This window comes from Polypterus senegalus, chromosome 6 (assembly GCF_016835505.1).
Source record: "Polypterus senegalus isolate Bchr_013 chromosome 6, ASM1683550v1, whole genome shotgun sequence".
NCBI lineage: Eukaryota > Metazoa > Chordata > Cladistia > Polypteriformes > Polypteridae > Polypterus > Polypterus senegalus.
The window spans coordinates 25916072-25934600 of record NC_053159.1 but is presented as its reverse complement, the minus strand read 5'-3'; the positions used below and the strand labels follow the sequence as shown (position 1 = coordinate 25934600).

Here is an 18529-nt window from a genome sequence, read left to right as displayed (position 1 = left end):
CGAAGTTTGAATTTCTAAAATGCAGCTTCAGAAGACTCTAAACGATTTCAGCCGAGGAGGAGGAGTCTTATCTAGCGAAACAATCGGTTATTTTCTAAACAAATGGACAATTTATATACTTTTTAACCTCAAACGCTGGTCTTGTGTTGTCTCTGCGCAGTATGTGTGATTCGGGTAAATACAGTCTTAGATTGCAGCAAAAGTGCAGACACAGTGTTTACACAGTTAACATGTATAGAAGCTCAAATGCCCTTTACAAAAAAGGTAAAACAGCATTGCAGGATGTTTTTGACATTAAAGATATAAAAGAGATTGTTGTTTTTTTGACATCTATTAACTGTATTTACCCGAATCACACAGACTGCACAGAGAGGAGACAAGACCAGCATTTGAGGCTAAAAAGTATATAAATTGTCAATTTGTTTGGAAAATAACCAATCATTTTGGGCATTCTGAAGCTTCATTTAAACTGCATTTTGGAAGTTCAAACTTCGGGGCGCCATACATATCCATTATATATAGACAGAAATCCTGAAATGTTCTCCAAAAAAAAAAAAACAATTTCTTTATGACTGAGGAAAGAAAGACATGAACATATTGGATGACAAGGGGGTGAGTACATTATCTGTACATTGTTGTTGTCAAAGTAAACTAATCCTTTCCGATTGAATTGCATTATACATTTTAGACTGGATTTCTTAGTTTTAAACATTTTGTGTAAGCAACACAATTTTATTTTCAGATATTAATGTAGCACAGATATGCATATAATTTAAATATAGCAATGCAAATAAGATACATAATATATGTATATAAGTTCATCTTTTCTGTAAAAAGTTTTCTGTGCAAAAATAAACGTATCGAAAATTTAACCTCTGTTTGTTTTAGTACTGCAACTTGACTTGACTTGGCTTGAAACTTATCAGGACTCGACTTGACTTGCTTAGGGTGAACCCTTGACTTGACTTGACTTGCTTGATTTGTCTTAACTGTGACTTGAGACTTGACTCGAGACTTGATGGTTAGCACTTGAAACTTGCTTGAACTTGATCATATGCGACTTGTCCCCATCTCTGCTATGCTGCAATGCTTCAAAATTATACTAAGCATTACTGGCATTGAGTCCTTCCCCATATGAATGTTCTCAATAGTCAAAACTGTGACTTATGGTATTCATAATCTGTATTACTAGCATTCAGTTACTCTTCTAGTACTTACCTAACTGTATTTTCTTTTATATATATATATATATATATATATATATGAAGTCATTTTCCTAGTGCAAACTTCAAGCCTTATTGCATATCATCCAAGCAGTTTGTGCGCACTCTCACAGTAGCTTGTGCGTAAAGATGCATAAAGATTACACATATGCAATATATTTCCTGCCTTTTACGCACAGCTGTGTCATGTAGTAAAAATTACCATTCATGGATAACTATAAACTCCGCGATCCAATAATCTTTCACTGTATGTGGCTCAATGTAGGTGGGATCTTTGATAAAAGCAGATTTTGCTCTCACGAGGTGCTCACCTCGACATATATGTGCAAATTGCTTATTTTACTAATGAAAGAGAGCTAACAGCATGGAAACTTAAGACTAGTGGTTTTATTGCAATGTATACAAACATCTCTGAAATATGGCATACATAAGTGGTTAATCAAATCAACTTTATGTAGTTTAAGATGAAAGTGTTATTTTTTTCTGATTTTTTTTTTTCCTCCAAGGGTGATCTTTTTAAAATCTTGCATAATATTTTGCTCAATGGTGACACCAGAGAGGCAGCGCTGAATTACATGGCTGCTATAGTGAATCGAAATATGAAAAAAGCCCAAATGCAGGTATGCAATTGTCACTGATAAAAATCAAAATTGTTTTGTGACTCTTTTTTTGTTTATGCTGTATAAATAATGTTTCTTTGGCACATTGTGTATAAGTACCAAGTGATTACAAAAATAATATATATATCTCAACTCCTTCATATGCATAATTTAAAAAAAAAATTATGAACTAGTTCAAATATTCTGGATTCCTGCATAAAAGGTCTAAAAATATCTAATCTTCATATATGTAGCAATATTGGATGGACACTTTAATTAAATGAATAGTACATACACATTCGTTATATCGATAGTGTGCTTATTCAAAGAGTTTAGTCAACAGAAAGCCGAGTACAGGAGTCATGGTCAGAAAACCTGAGAGAAAGAGTGGTCAATTACAGTATTTTATATTTTATTCAATGTAACAAACAATTGACAACAATAAAGAAATAAACATGCTGTATTAAAACAATATGGTGAAAAACAAAGACTCTCTGGAACGGGTGTCTCTTTTGTGAATTAGGTAAAGTGTTTCACAGCTTTTGGGACCTTGTAGCTGAAAGCTTGACCTCCCACTCTTATTTTATTAATCCTTACATTTTTTTAGATGGCAACCATTTTGAGATCTTAATACAAACAATGGTAAGTTTAGATAGGCATGTCCAGGCTTTGCCTTTAAAAGATTGTTCTGTAAGACAGAGGATTTTCCAATTTAGCCCTAAGATTGACTGGAAGCCATTGTAAAGACTTAAGAACTGTAGTTATGTGGTTGTACTTTGTAGTTCTTACAAAGATTTTTGCAGCAGTACTTTGAATTAATTTCAATATCTATCACGTGTCAAATTCTAGAGCTGGCACACCTAGCAAGACAGAGTACTTGTACCACACCTGGTGGCATGGATTGTGGACTATCTTACAGACAGACCTCAATATGTGCGTCTTGGGAACTGCATGTCTGACATTGTGTTCAGCAATACAGGGGCGCCGCAGGGGACTACTTTCTCCGGTCCTGTTCAATCTATATACATCAGACTTCCAATATGACTCTGAGTCCTGCCACGTGCAAAAGTTCGCTCATGACACTGCTATTGTGGGCTGCATCAGGTGTGGGCAGGAGGAGGAGTACAGAAAGTTAATCAAAGACTTTGTTAAATGGTGTGACTCAAACCACTTACACCTTAACACCAGCAAGACCAAGGAGCTGGTGGTGGATTTTAGGAAGCCTAGGCCCCTCATGGACCCTGTGATCATCAGAGGTGACTGTGTGCAAACGGTGCAGTCCTATAAATATCTGGGAGTGTAGCTGGATGACAAATTGGACTGGACTGCCAATACTGATGCTCTGTGTAAGAAAGGTCAGAGCAGTCTATACTTTCTGAGAAGGTTGGCATCCTTCAACATCTGCAGTAAGATGCTGCAGATGTTCTACCAGACGGTTGTGGAAAGTGCCCTCTTCTACGCAGTGGTGTGCTGGGGTGGCAGCATAAAGATGAAAGATGCCTCACGCCTGGACAAACTTGTTAAGAAGGCAGGCTGTATTGTAGGAGTAAAGTTGGACAGTTTAACATCTGTGGCAGAGCGACGGGCATTAAGCAAACTCCTGTTAATCATGAATAATCCACTGCATCCACTGAACAGTGTCATCTCCAGGCAGAGGAGTAGCTTCAGTGACAGACTTTTGTCACTGTCTTGCTCCACTGACAGACTGAGGAGATCGTTCCTCCCCCACACTATGCGGCTCTTCAATTCCACCCGGGGGAGTAAATGCTAACATTAATTTTATTTTTATTTTTTCATTTTTTTATCTATCTTTTATATAGTGCTTTTCATATCTATCTATCTATCTATCTATCAAACAATATTTCAGTTTTAATTCATGATGTCTACTACAAAAATTGGTTTATTTTCAAAAAAACGTCAATTTGTCCATTTATAATTGTAGTCCAGCAAAATGTCAAAACATTTGGAGAGTCTGAACAACATTTCAAGGTTCCATACAATGCATAGATTAATAACAACACAACACTTAAGTCTTGAGAGATAGAAACTCCTCTTTTCATTCTTTTGAAAAGGAAAAAAAAAGTACTATGCAAAGATGCACATACAGTAGTTTAATTTCTTGAGTGCTTTCAGCGCAGTTGTACTGCAATAAATATGGTCACCTTTTAATGACATTTCAGCCAAAATTAAAAAAAAACAAATATAGTATTTATATTTATTTGCTTGGCAGATGCTTTTATCCAAAGCAACTTACAAAAATAAATAATTGAGTAACATTAGGCTAGGGCCTGTTTGTTCAGCAAACAAAACTTGATTTCCACAAGTGAAAAAAGATATAATAATAAATAAATATACAACCTTGGATTGCAATCAATTGTTAAACCCATTGACTACTTTTTATTTGAACTTAATACATACTGCTATAGGGAGCCAACATAGCAAACTGAAGAGAGGAGTAACATGTGCCCATCTCAGCTGGTTAAATACAAGATAGGCTACTGCATTCTGGAGCATCTGCAGAGTCTTGATAGCACAAGTGGGTACTCCTGTCAGAAGTAAACTGCAGTAGTCCAGATTAAAGCCTAGATCAGAGGTTATGCTGCATACTCTGTCAGATAAGGTCTGATCTTGCAGGTGTTGTACAGCATGAACCTGCATGAATGAGAAACAGTAGAAGTGTGGTCAGAAAAAGATAGCTCTCATCAATCACCATCCCAAAGTTGCATAGTAACTTGGTAGGTTCTAAGGACAGTAAGCCAAGCTGTACCAAAATGGGGAGTTGAACAGACTTTCTGGCCAGGATCACAGTAAGCTTGGTTTTTGCCAGATTGAGCTGTAGTTGGTGGTCCTTCATCCAGGTTGTGATTTCGGTAACACATGCAGACACTCAAGCTGATATTGTATTGTCTTCCAGAGGGAAAGACAGGTGCATGTGATCTGCATAGCATTGATAAAAGAAATGGGATTGGATGATGGAGCCCAGCAAGGTGGAGTGCAAAGAGAAAAGTAGAGGACCCAGCACCAATCCTTGGGGCACCCTTGTGTGTGTCTGATGTGCCTTTGACAACTCTCCTTGTCAGGAAACACTGTAGGACCAGCTTGAGATGTAGGACTCAAACCATCATAGAGCAGTCCCAGTGATACCAAGGTCAGAAAGGGTAGCCAGAAGGATGTGATGGTTAACAGTGTTAAAGGCTGAGGAGCAATCTAGCAGGATCAGGACCGATGACATGTTAGTAGCTCTAAACTGTGTGCTTTAAACCACAGTTAGTAGAGCATGGCAAGCATTTTAGTTGGTGCATATTTTTTGTTGCTTTTTTTTATTGTTACTTGATTGAAAAGTAATATTATTGGCCGTTTGTCCATTGTGGCTGCCAGAAACCCCCAAAGCACAGACACAGTAAAGCACCATACGTTGATAGGGTAAAATAAAGGATTTTTCTCTCTTTCCCAGGCTCCTCTTCTCAATTCACCCAATAACAAGCCATAATTATACAATAAATATACACAATAAACTGCCAGTTCTTCCACCTTCTCTGAGTTTCAGTTGCTGCCTCTCGACTCTGACTCGTCCTTGTGTGGCAGCAGGCTTCCTTTTATTCCGTACCTAGGAATGCTTCTGTTGTCATGTCACATCTTCCGGGAAGCACTTCAGGGCCATAATGAAAGTAGGTTGGTCTCCGCCGAGAGCACCCTCTATTGGAATGTAGGGACCTCAAAATGGTTGCATTTCTAGACTCCATTTCCCAAGAACCCCCTGTGGGTGTCCCAGCTAGGTTCCCATATGAAGACCACTGCCACATTGTGTATGGGGGATGAACCTTTCCTGAATCACAGAGACATGAAAATTAAGCTATAAAAGTTCTGGCAAAGTTAGTGTCTCCTGAAATGTAAAACTATTTCTTACACTTTCTTTTTTTTTATCCTTCTTTCTTTAGACAGATGATAGACTTGTGTCAACAGATGGGTTTATGTTAAATTTCTTGTGGGTCCTTCAGCAGTTGAGCATGAAGATTAAGCTGGAAACTGTCGACCCCTTTTACGTTTTCCATCCCAGATGCAGATTAAGTGTGCCTCCTGATGAAACACGTCTCAGAGCCACCATGGAGGAACTAAAAAGTTGGTTGGCTGAGCTCCGTAAGTGTGTTTTGCCTTTTTGGCAGCATTATTTTAAGATGATTTATTATAGAGTGCTGGATTAATGTTTTTTAAATTATTAATTTAAACAGTGACAAGAAAATATTAATGTTACCTATGAATGAATTATCTCAAAAGTTAATGAAATCTGTCTGTTTACAAAAGGAAATTGCCATGAGCTTTCTTAAAAGTGCATTTATCCTTCCATGTCTCATGATTGATAATCTGTTATTTTTAAAGAAAATAAACCTTTTATCATTTGCAGAGTCAAAGTGGTGTTTGCCTGAACCATTTTAGTTTTATTTTTTATTCTCTATTTAATCTTCCACTACAATAAATGTACTCTAGCCTGATTAATTTAACCAGTTACCAATATAATAATAATCCAGGATGGATGGCAATATTTGTACAGTAAAGCTGATTTAGCTGATCTTGATAATATTTACTAAAGCAATATTTCTGTACAAAAAGTAATATCACATTACTGCTGGAATTTTTCATTTTCTAAACCACTTGAAAACATTGTTTTTCATATTAGTACATATTGTGTGGCTAGGTGTCAAATATTTCATAAGACAGGCTCATATTCACAATAATTTGGCCTAAATAAGAAATGTCCTAACTTATTCCAAACAAAATCTTGGCCACATAATTTTCTCAGGACAGTGATTTATACAGACATTGCATTGGGCCCTTAGTTACCTTGCTAGTTGTGTGTTGGTACTGTATCTTTAACCACAAATCTGACCAGTTTAATGTCTTTGTTGTAAAGTTAGTGATTATGCCAAAGGATGTCGGCCTGATAACCTGCTTTAGTTAAGTATGAACACTGTAATAGATAGCACCAGATGACAAATACTGTATTCTGAGAGAGGTGAGCAACTCCGTTAAGCGAGATTTTTTTCTTATTCATAGCACCTCAGTAACTTTGTTACCTGGGTTTAATATAAATTTTTTATTTTGCGGGTAGTTCTTTGTATCATCTTAAGGTGTCTGCTGCCTTTTTGGTTGTCATTGTGGGCTTGACATAAGTAGTGCATTAATAACTTACCTTAAATGATTTAATTGGCTGAGTAGTTTCTTAGTTCTCTGGAGGAATTTAATGTGTTACTGTAATTGTGTATGAATGATATGGATGAGCATTCTAGCAGTGGCTTGAGAGAAGAGAATTTAAAAATATGATGGAAAAAAATACATTACCATACTGAGCACCAAAGTTCAGCAACCTATATTGGTTCTGTGAGATTCTGGCCTCCACACGTGCCTTAAATGTAATATTTATCTAATATTTCTTATCTTTATGTAATGTAATTTTTCTTTTTTGTTTATATCCGTTACAGTATGTACCATTATCTAGTCACTGTGTGTATTATTGCCAGTATTTAATGGTTTGGAATCTGGTACCAATACAGGAGGAATTATGGTTTGACATTACTGTCATTGGCAGCACAGCAAGCTAAATTCTGAATAGTTCAATGAAAAGAAAAAACATTTACTTGACATTTGAAAAGTTCTATGAGATTATTATTTGTAATGTATTTTCTTATTTTCTAAACTTTCTCCTTTATTGATTGTAGTGAAACTGCCTTTAAACAACCGTAGTAACAAAGGAGTCATTTTTACATTGGTAGGGCCTACACAACCAATCACACTTAGAATTCCAGAAGCAATGTTGGTAGGAAGGCTAGAATCAACTAGTACCAAGCTACTCTTATAGAATACATTACTCCTCAATCTGTGCTAAATGCAAATTAAAGTTGCAATCTCTGCATACCTGTCTAAGCTCAGACCTTCTAATATCTATGAAGAGAGACTTGGACTATGTTCTTTAAGTTGCCTTTTGATATCTATTTTTACTATGCTGTTTAAGGTCTTGGGCTTTTTTGGTAGGCCAATCATTGATTTATTTCCATCTTTGGCATTATTCAGGATGGTGAAACTTTCCTGACCAGTAACTCTATTGTAGAGAACTTTTATTAGCTTCCACACTAATCTTGCTTAGCTGTAAAAGTCTATGTCACTTTTTCCACTAAAAAAGAAATGAAACATTTTCGGCTTTGTGCCCCATAGTGATAAATGTTTTATTTGTTATGTAGTGACTGTTTTTTTCTGTATTTTTACCATTGTTTTATACAGGGCATAGTCAGTTTGGTTTATTACAGTGCTCACTTAATTTGTTTTTTGTCTCCTGTGTAACATTAGTAAAATTACAAAATTCAATCCAATGAAATGCATATAACTTCTTGTGTTAATGTGTGTTTTATTTTACAATTTGTTAAACAGATGAAGATCCGTTAAAGTTCACCGAGCCAAAATTCCCCACAGAGTGCTTTTTTCTAACATTGCACACTCATCATTTGTCAATACTCCCTGGCTGTCGTCGCTACATTAGACGGTTAAGGGCCATTAGGGACTTGAACAGGTAAGTTGTTTCTCTGGCCTGTTTTTGTTTCCTTAAAAGTTTAATATTCTGCATTCACATTGATTAAATCTGAATCAAGTATATTTGTTTTTATGTTTTACCTTTTGTTAAAGTTTTATGTGTTAACTGTGAGAGTTCCTACTTTGTATTACTGTGTAAAATAAAATATTATTATTAAGGTTATTAGTATTAAAGCTGCTTAATATAGATTATTGGGTTGTGCATGGTATAGCAGTCTTCATTTCTTCTATGACCTACAGGACTGTAGAAGACCTGAAAAACAGTGAGAACCAATGGAAAGATTCTCCCCTTGCGACAAGACACCGAGAAATGTTAAAAAGGTGTAAAACTCAACTTAAGGTATGTGTGAATCCTTTGTTTAATTTTGTACTTCCACCAAGTTGTTAATATGTATTTGAACAGAAATTCTATTTACATCTTGTTTATACTTGTTACATCTTCTTTCCAGCTACATCCAGCTTTCATCCCCAGCTATCTAAAACAATTTTTATTTGCATTGCTTAATCATCATTGGATGTTATTTAGTCCTGTAATTATTAGCATTTCCCAATTTTTCGGCTATTGATTCAGGATTTTTGTTTTCCCCAAATGATATTGATACATTCTGATGTCATTTTAAAGAAAAACTGTTAATGTAATATATTTCTTGATTACAATGTCCAGGTGCTTAGAAGCTGACTTAAAAAAAAATCTGGTGATTTTAAAATATACTGAAAGGGCAATATACAGCACATACTAAAAATAGCAACAGAATGTAAAATATCAAGGTAGTTTCATGGGTAAGTTTATGCTCATATAAAATTCTGGTGTTTTATTTGATGAGTATTCTTAACAGACAAGTGCATCTCAGCTTTCTTCCCAGTTTGGCATCTTTTCTCATCCTATAATGTTGTCTCCGTTAAGCCACACGAGGTAGTTAGAAATGTACAGGTAGGTTTGTTGCACACAGAAAGCAAAGTGATATTGATTGATGTGTCTAAATATGTTGAGAATTAGGTGATGGTTTTTGTTTTCATGCTTCAAAGATCATGAAATAATACATTTTGCAAAGGTTTTCTGGATTTGTTCAAATGTTGTTCACATATGTAGTGTGCTTTAAGTGTACACGTACAAACTGTTAAACCTTTTTACTACTGGGTGTAATGTTTGTCCAAAAAAAGCAAAAATTCATCTTCATTATGTTATAGTCATTCTAAAGCAAAACTGATATTGACCAAGTATGGTTCCATATTGTCTTGTGTAACTCTAAAATGATATATTGTATATAGAGAACATTTTTATCGTTTATTTTGATGCATCTTATCAGTGACTGACACTGGGCATACCTGCAGCAGTTTCATCCTTGAGTTTATTTTTGAGCCAAGTTAATCCATTACAAAATGGCAAGGATGAAGAACTTATTACTGCAACCTTGAACAAAGGCTAGAAAATCCAGATAAAATACCAGCCAAGACACATGCCCACGTTCCATCATATAGGAACAATTTAGAGTAACTTTTGGAATGTGGGGATAAACGAAACTATCTGAGAACTTCCCATTAAGTAAGGGAAAGAGTATATAATGCTATACAGTGACTAGTCTAAGATTCAAAACTGAAATGATCAAGTTACAGTGCTAACCACTATGCCACCATGATGCTTACTGATGATAATTTCAGGTTAAAACACACACACCCACACCAACAAACATTTCAGTATACATGTGCAGTATAATGATGATAATAGTAATAATGATGATAACGATGAATTATGAGTTTTGAGAGTTTCTGTCAAATTCATCAGTTAATGCGATATGAGATATTAAGATTTTTTTTTCTTTTTTTTTTTTTAAGTAACTTCATGTATTGCTTGAAATTTAAAAAATGAACTTTAGCGCTTTAGTATTTTATAATTTGTGAGGTATTGCAACTGGTTGCTCTGCTACTGTACTATAAAAAGAATTTTATTAATTTCCATTTCAGTATTTAAGTAATGGGTTGTGTGAGGCTGGAATCTATTCCTTTACTGGAAAATATTGCTTACATTGCATATAGGTAAATGGAATCGTTGTGTTTTTCTGTCTGTCTAAAAAAAAATACTGTGATCCTAAAAAAACAATGTGGCAGTATTAGCAGTGTATTCTTAGATGTTTCCTACCTGTGCAAATTGTGCTTTATTCAGTTTTGTATTACTGATACGTAGCAGAAAGATTTTTGTGGATGTATGAGGTTTCATTGAACCACAGGTTATATGTATAATCAGCCACCCTACCTGACATAAGACGGGCAAACACAAGTTCAAGTCCAGTACACACGTTTTATTCATGTGGAGCAGCACCTTTACTTCACTCCCCATAGCACAGAACAACAAAACAAAGCACCGCACAGTCATTCCTTTCTGTATTCTTCCTCTTCCTTCTCTTTTTCTGCCACCTCCACTCCTCTCTCAGCAAGTTTTGTTCTCTGGCTCCCCGAATGGAGTGAGGCAGCTCCTTTTATTCCGTTCCTGGGAGTGCTCCAGGTACCTCATTGGTATTACCTGGAATCACTCCCAGGTGTAGTGGAAGTCCACTGTTTGGCTCTGCACCTCATGGAATCCAATACGGCTATACCAGACTCCCAAGTCCCAGCATATCCCATGGGAATCTGTGTCCCAGGGGAGGTAGTGCCTCAGAGATGCTTTCTTCCCTTTTCCTTCCATCTTGCTGGTGTCCCGACCAGGTAATGGCTGAGGCTACCCATCACAATCTAATATATAACTACATAATTACAACGTACACCTTTTCTGCAGCCTTGTTCAATTTTAAAGTTTTTTCCAAATTTTATGTCTGAAAATGTCATCATGCCAACAAAAGACTCAATCTTAATCCACGTTAGTTTTATAATTTTTCCATTACATTTCCTGCAGTAAAATAAATATAATAAGGAAGACTTCATTATTTAAGCAGCTGACTACATTTCTGCACCACAGATGGCACAGAGAAAATAATTCAACACAAGAAAAAGCGAAATGTAAGGATTGAAATTTTGCTCTAAAATGGTGTCTTCTACTCAGTTCTTTTACTTCATAAAATGAGAATTGCACAAAATGTGATAATAAAGGAAAGTTGCATTAAAATGCTTTCCTTATTTTGACTTTGATTTTTTTCAGAAACAAATAAGTTTTATTTTGATATGTTTTTTCTGATTAAATATATAGATGCTTTTAAGTAAATGTATTATTTGTATTAGTCTTTCAGTTACAATTTCTGCAAAATTTACTACCTTGTGTATTACACTAGGTTCGTTAATGAAACTGCTCTTAATAAGATTATGTTGAATTGAGGTGAATATTAAGCATTTGCTTATTGAATAGTGTGCAGTTCTATATATCACTTTTAATTGTACTTTCAACTGCCCCTGCTGGATGCTTTATAATTTCAGCAGTGCGTTTGTCTGATCTTAAGCATCATCTTTAGATAATATGATCAGGAAATCTAGGAAAAGCATGTTAATACTTTCATAACACTTCCCATCAGCAGCATTTGACAGCATTGTCATTTTTACCCTTTTCTCAGTTGCTACTTTAAAGCAAGTCAACCTGTAGTCTTAGTCATTGTGGTTGTTAAGGAAGGAGTCTAGTTATCAGCCATGTTCTGCAAGGTGCCTACTAAGAACAGAACACAGAATCTGGTAAAATCATAATATACATGCTTTTTAAATGTTTTTGAAATAACGTAACTATGAATTTTGCATTTTCAGTTGAATACAAATGATTTTACCACTGTGTACTTTTTTTGGACTCCACCAGAAATCAGTTTGGATTAAAGTTTTGTTTTTCCCCCTAAATGTTCATATCTGCTTTATGATAAAATAATGTATCAGGACTCAATGGACTCTTCTTTTAATAGTGCTTTTTCCCCCTCCCAGAAATTAGTACGGTGCAAGGCCTGTGCAGATGCTGGTTTGCTGGATGAGAACCTTTTAAGAAGATGTTTACAGTTTTATGGCATGGTTATTCAGCTGATACTACGTATTATTGATTCTGCCTATCCAAAGTAAGTTTTCACAACGACTGCGACTAATTGTGCATATCTTGGAATGTTTTCATTAAATATGCTCAGAGAGTCCTATTTTTTGTGTGTTCTCATGTGTTGCACTTGCTAGGTATTGTAAATGAGCACTCTTCCATGTTTTCCAACAGTAAATGAAAAATGCAAACCCTTCCAATATTTGCTTACATACTGGCATATATTTTTATTTAAATTTTGAAAAGTGTCTATGACAGACTATAGGTCATATGTTAATTTGGGAAACATGATGAAGTAATCTTATTTCTTGATTTTTTTTTTTTTAATCTGGTACTACTTTGTTATGAGAAATAAAGCACACATCAGTACATCACTCTACTTTAGTTCAGTTTCATTACTTGAGAAGTGAACCCTAATTGTAGTAGCATTAGAATGTTTCATTTTTAAAATATATTATTTCACTGAATGTGCAGTTATATGGTTCATGACACTACAAAATGACAGTGTTGACTATCACAATGAATTATTTATTAGTCTTTTTATGCTCACGCAAACAAGTTATTTTGGATAAGACTTTCCTCTTAATAAAAATACTTGGGACCAACAATTCAGAGTAGTGGGGATTGTGGAAGAGTGGTGAAAAAGGGAGGGCAGGAAGGGTTGAATGGGTGGAGAAGAGTGTCAGGAGTGATTTGTGACACATGGGTACCAGCAAGAGTGAAAGGGAAGGTCCACAGGACGGTAGTGAGACCTGCTTTGTTATACAAGCTGGAGACAGTGGTACTGACCAGTACGCTGGAGACAGAGCTGGAGGTGGCAGAGTTAAAGATGTTAAGATTTGCATTCGGTGTGACGAGGATGGACAGGATTAGAAATGAGTACATTAGAGGGTCAGCTCAGGTTGGATGGTTGCGAGACAAAGTCAGAGAGGCGAGATTGCATTGGTTTGGACATGTGCAGAGGAGAGAAGCTGAGTATATTGGGAAAAGGATGCTAAGGATAGAGCTGCCAGGCAGGAGGAAAAAAAGGCGGCCTAAGCGAAGGTTTATGGATGTGGTGAGAGAGGACATGCAGGTGATGGGTGTGACAGAACAAGATGCAGAGGACAGAGATGTGGAAGAAGATAATCCACTGTGGCAACCCCTAACAGGAGCAGCCGAAAGAAGAAGAAAAATAAATATCCTCGGTATAGAACAAGATAAAACCTTAGTACAAATGGTGTGATTCTCCTTTCTTTTTGATTAATTCAGTCTAAGTATGGAAAATTTGTAATTCAATTAAATTTCAGCTTCAAGCAGACCTGTTAGCCAGAGGGTAAAAGCAACCGTAGTTTGTAATATTGCAGAGTACTTGATTTTCAAATGACATTCCTTGAAAATTGTATATTTTAATTAAAACCCTTTCTTGACTGTAATACTTAAAAACCAAAATAACCTCAAATAATGCTGAACTTAAATGAGAACAGAAGAGTTTATATTAAAATCTCAACAGCAGTTCCAACATTAGTTTAGTACCGTCAAAGATAATGTTTAAGTTTGATTTCCAAGAACCAATAAATGTAGGAATTGATGCATTCTCACAGAGTTTAAAAAACGGCAAAATATTCTTATGCGTGTTCCCACCCCAGTGTATCAAATGATATATCACAAATGAAATATATTGTAATGCCATACTGTATTGCATGCACCATTCCTGCCACATCTAATGGTTCACCTGCTATAGCTGCTTCTGCCTTTTCTGGCTGCCTTCTACAGGCAAGTATATTGTGACCTACTGCCTCCAGCATCTAGGTAGAAGCTATTGAACACATTTGTGATGTACAGTTCAGTTCCATGTAACAATTTTTTTTTTCTGTATGGGTTCATACCTTCTGCTGCTGTAAGAAGTATACTTCAGTCAATTATAAGATTCCAGTGTCTTTGATATTATATTAGTACACCATTATTTTAATTTCAGCACACAACCTGGTAATTTAATTGTTGTTTCTTGTATCCTCAGTATAACACTACCTTTACACCCTGATATTCCTAAAGTGTTTGCTGCTTTGCCTGAGTTTTACATTGAAGATGTTGCTGAATTTCTTCTGTTTGTTGTACAGTAAGTATTGTAATGATTTAGGTAAAACATTCTCAATTGACATTGTCATTACACTAAAGCTTTAGCTCATTCTGTGCTTTTTAGCCTTGGTCTTAAACGGGAACATTCACATTTTGCTATCTTTTAGTAGAGAAAATTACTTTTTGTATGTGGAAGCTGTGAAAACCTCGTATCATTTTATTGTCATGTGTACATACAGTATTACAATGAAATTCATACTTGCATATCTCTTCAGAAGAGTTGGCAAAATATCATTAAAAATAAATAAATAAATAAATATATATATGTGTATATATATATATATATATGTATTTGTGACATATATACAATGTGTACATGTATTTGCAGTTTCTGTATATTTATACACTTTACACATTACAGTATTTGAATTTTTATAATTGACTGTTGAGCCAACTTACAACCTGTGTGTAAAAATTGTCTTTGAACCTACTAGTGTGATTGTCAATGGTAATCAGCACACTACTATATGGACTGTCTGTGTTAAGGATCAGTATTAAATATGTAATGCTGTGAATCTGCACATGCTGAGGTCTGTTGGTTGGAAAGCTCAAAAATCAGTTACAGAGGGTGGCACGAAGTTTTTATTTGAGTACTTTGGTGGTGACCTCACTGGTCTAATATTGATCTGTTTGAAGAATTCAGAATCTCAACAAAAACTTTAAAAATGTATGCATGTATACAATAATCCTACAGTACTTACTTAGGTATTCATTTTAAAAACTGAACGAAATTTTTATTTTTTAGATTTTCACTGCAATCATAAAACTTTGCCATTCTATTTTACTTTGAATTTCTGTCAAGAAATGAATTGATATATACTTCAGGGAATAATGAAGACGGTGGTGTCACTTATCCAGTGGAAACTAAATTTGATGCAGTTTATAGGAACATACAAATACCATAACATACGCCTTCAGAACCATGCAGCTTTCATTTGTTTTTCCCGTATTTTTTAATTTCTGTCCATAGTAGTGTTTATATTAAGTACATATTTGTAATTCAAGTATGTTGGCAGTAAATAATTAGATCAATAGAACAAAAGCTGCCCTTTAACATCAATATTTTTCATCATAGATCATTTAAACATCTTTTTATTTGAGGCTATATATCAAATATTATGAGCTAGGAAATTTTACTAGATGGTTCTTACGTGTGAATAACAAAATACAAGTAAATTCCAGAAATGGTTTTTCTATACTCTTTGTGTGAAAGGCTTTTAAAAAGTTGTCAGAAATGTAAATGCTAAGCTATTATAATTAGGTAGGATTAGTCTATATATAACAACAAAAGCAATATTTAATTTTTTGTTATGTAAGTAGAGAACAAAGACTTGATTTATTTACTGTGCACTGATGGTTCTAGAAAAAAGCTAATAGCAAGGTAGGACTATTCTTTACATATGAAAAGAAACATCTTACAAAGGTAGCCCAATAGGCAGTTTAATGTGAAGCTTTGAAACACTAATATTCTCTTGAAAAGTAGCAGTATCTGCTGTCACAGCTGCAGTTTGGCATAATTCTTGTCAATTAAAATCTGTGGTGCACTGTTCCTGTCTGCAATTCAGGTCACAATATTGTAGTGCTAAAATTCTTTACTTTCAGCTTTTCACCTTTCATCTGAGGTCTGTTTTTTAAATTCAAAAAAGCCTGAATTACACCATCTGATTACATACTGTAATAACAATGTTTTACTGATTACCTTAAGTCTGAAACAAAAAATATCATATTTAGTCAGATCTGTGCATGGTGATAATAGCACGCATCAGCAGATAAAACTGTTCTGAATAACAGTAATTGTGTTAGTACCCAAACAAGTACTACTATGTTTGCTCTGCTGTCATTAGATACTTCCATAAACATGCTTACTGATGAATTGAAATTGTTTCATTTTGTCAGCATCATTTATTTTTTAGTAGATTTTTAATAGCAGATTGGCATTCAATAAATACTGGATAGCACAAAGTTCTTTCCAAAAACTACAAAAAATTGACATTACAAAGGCAAAAAAATAAGTCATTGAATAAAAAATGGGAAGCCCCTAAAGGAGTTAAACATTAAATAAATGAATGTTTATTACAGGCAGTTTTTTAAGTCACTAATAGTTACAGTGGAAAAAGTTGGAGCTGAATCTGTGACAAAGTTATTCATCTTAGAAACTTTTATGCAGGTTATCTCAGTAATAATAGTTATATCCATATTCTACAAACAGCATCTAGCTGGACAAAAGCAAATGTGTGTATTAATTTTTTGGTGCAGATTTATCATTTTTAGTATTCCTTAAATGAAAAAAAGCATTGTTAATGATATGGTTAATGTATGATTTGAAGTTTAACTGGGGGTCCATACCAACGCTTAGCAGGAATTGGCTATATACCGGTGGATCTGATACCGGGTAAAATTCTTCTTTCTTCTAAGTATTTGTATCTAAAGTTAAAACTTGCATGATGAGCTACAGGTGTGAGAAAAACTTAATGAATTGTTCAGAATTTTCTCGATCCTGCCATGAATGACTTCTAATAATATAATATGTAATATGATATGTATGGTCGGTTTGTTTCTCATTAAACAAGCAGTGCACTAAAATTATACATTGTTATACCTTTAAATAAACATTTTTTTAAATATTCAAGATCAAATGTGGAGGAAAAAAAGTGTGTGAATGTATTCCTAACAGAGTTGAACGTGTTTTCCCAGGAGGCAACAATTGCATTTAAATCTACATGTTCACACATTTTTGGTTTAAATTATTTTGTTTAATCTGGAACCATTTGTGCCTTTTTTTTGGTTTGAGTTAGTTCTGGTGTTTAATAAAACATTTGCTGTGTTTGAGCCTTTTTCAATTAAATAGCCAGCAAAAAACCTAACTGTCTGTTTTTCACTCCAACAGGTATTCCTCCCAGGTTCTATATGAGCCATGCACTCAGGACATTGTAACATTCCTTATTGTATTTATCTGCAGTCAAAATTACATTAGAAACCCCTATCTTATTGCCAAACTTGTTGAAGTTCTTTTTGTGACAAATCCTGCTGTCCAGGCTCGAACACAACGTTTTTCGGAAATGATAGAAAATCATCCATTGTCTGTCAAACATCTTGTTCCTGCACTCATGAAGTTTTATACAGGTAAACCATTTTGTTGAAATTTGTATATTCAATAAAATGTTAAAGTAAGGTTTGTCAAGACAATCATTTTCTTATAATAGAAAAAATCACAATAATTAGGATTGTGTCTGAATTGTATTAAGCTCATTGCTTTCAAGATGGAGTTTTTTGTTTTGTTTTTCTTTTGGTAAGGAATGTTTTTGAAAGTGTATTTTTTTATTGTGCAAATCATTTCTATTAAATTTTATTATACATTTTCTTCCATTCTCTTATAGATGTGGAACACACAGGAGCGACTAGTGAGTTCTATGACAAATTTACCATCCGATATCATATCAGTACCATTTTTAAAAGTCTGTGGCAAAACATCGCTCACCATGGTACTTTCATGGAGGAGTTCAAGTTAGTAAGATTTATAATAGTATTGCAATATTAAAGTTTTTCTTGGTCTATAAAAGTATACATGTTTGAAGTTTTCTTATTGAAAGTCTCTTTCTTCGTCTTCATTTTCTCTCCATTTGTCAGTTAAGCATGTTGCAGGTTTCATGAAACCTCTGCTTGTGCAGAGACAGCGTCTGAGCATATCTCCTTACTAGTTTTACATTGACCTTGACCCTTTTTCTTTTCACATTAATGTCAAGCCCAGCTAATTCATGTAAACTGTTGCATATCTATAAACTTTTGATATCTGTGGGGTTCACCTTTTTGCATACTATGAATAAGATTGCTACAGTTGTATGAAATAAGTAGTATTGTTAAAAATGTTAAAGTTCTTAAACAAATTTTCCGTATTCCTCATAGCCTAATTAATTTGTTACGTATTACTTGCCATTGTTGCTTCACATAGCCTCGTCTTATATTTGTCAGAGGTGCCCACTTTTAACTAAACAGGATTAAAAAATGATAAGTTACTTGTGGCA

General features: G+C 34.7%; 1 protein-coding gene across 2 annotated transcripts in view; it reads left to right on the top strand.

Annotated features, from left to right (window-relative positions):
* Positions 1 to 18529, top strand: part of ube4b (ubiquitination factor E4B, UFD2 homolog (S. cerevisiae)) — a 96162-nt gene that overhangs the window by 54565 nt on the left and 23068 nt on the right. For both annotated transcript variants that reach the window (XM_039755644.1, XM_039755645.1), the window contains 8 exons: positions 1730 to 1843; positions 5761 to 5959; positions 8243 to 8381; positions 8642 to 8741; positions 12290 to 12417; positions 14389 to 14487; positions 17395 to 17630; positions 17885 to 18011. In XM_039755644.1, coding sequence (XP_039611578.1) covers positions 1730 to 1843; positions 5761 to 5959; positions 8243 to 8381; positions 8642 to 8741; positions 12290 to 12417; positions 14389 to 14487; positions 17395 to 17630; positions 17885 to 18011 — 1142 coding nt within the window. The remainder of the gene's footprint in view (positions 1 to 1729; positions 1844 to 5760; positions 5960 to 8242; positions 8382 to 8641; positions 8742 to 12289; positions 12418 to 14388; positions 14488 to 17394; positions 17631 to 17884; positions 18012 to 18529) is intronic.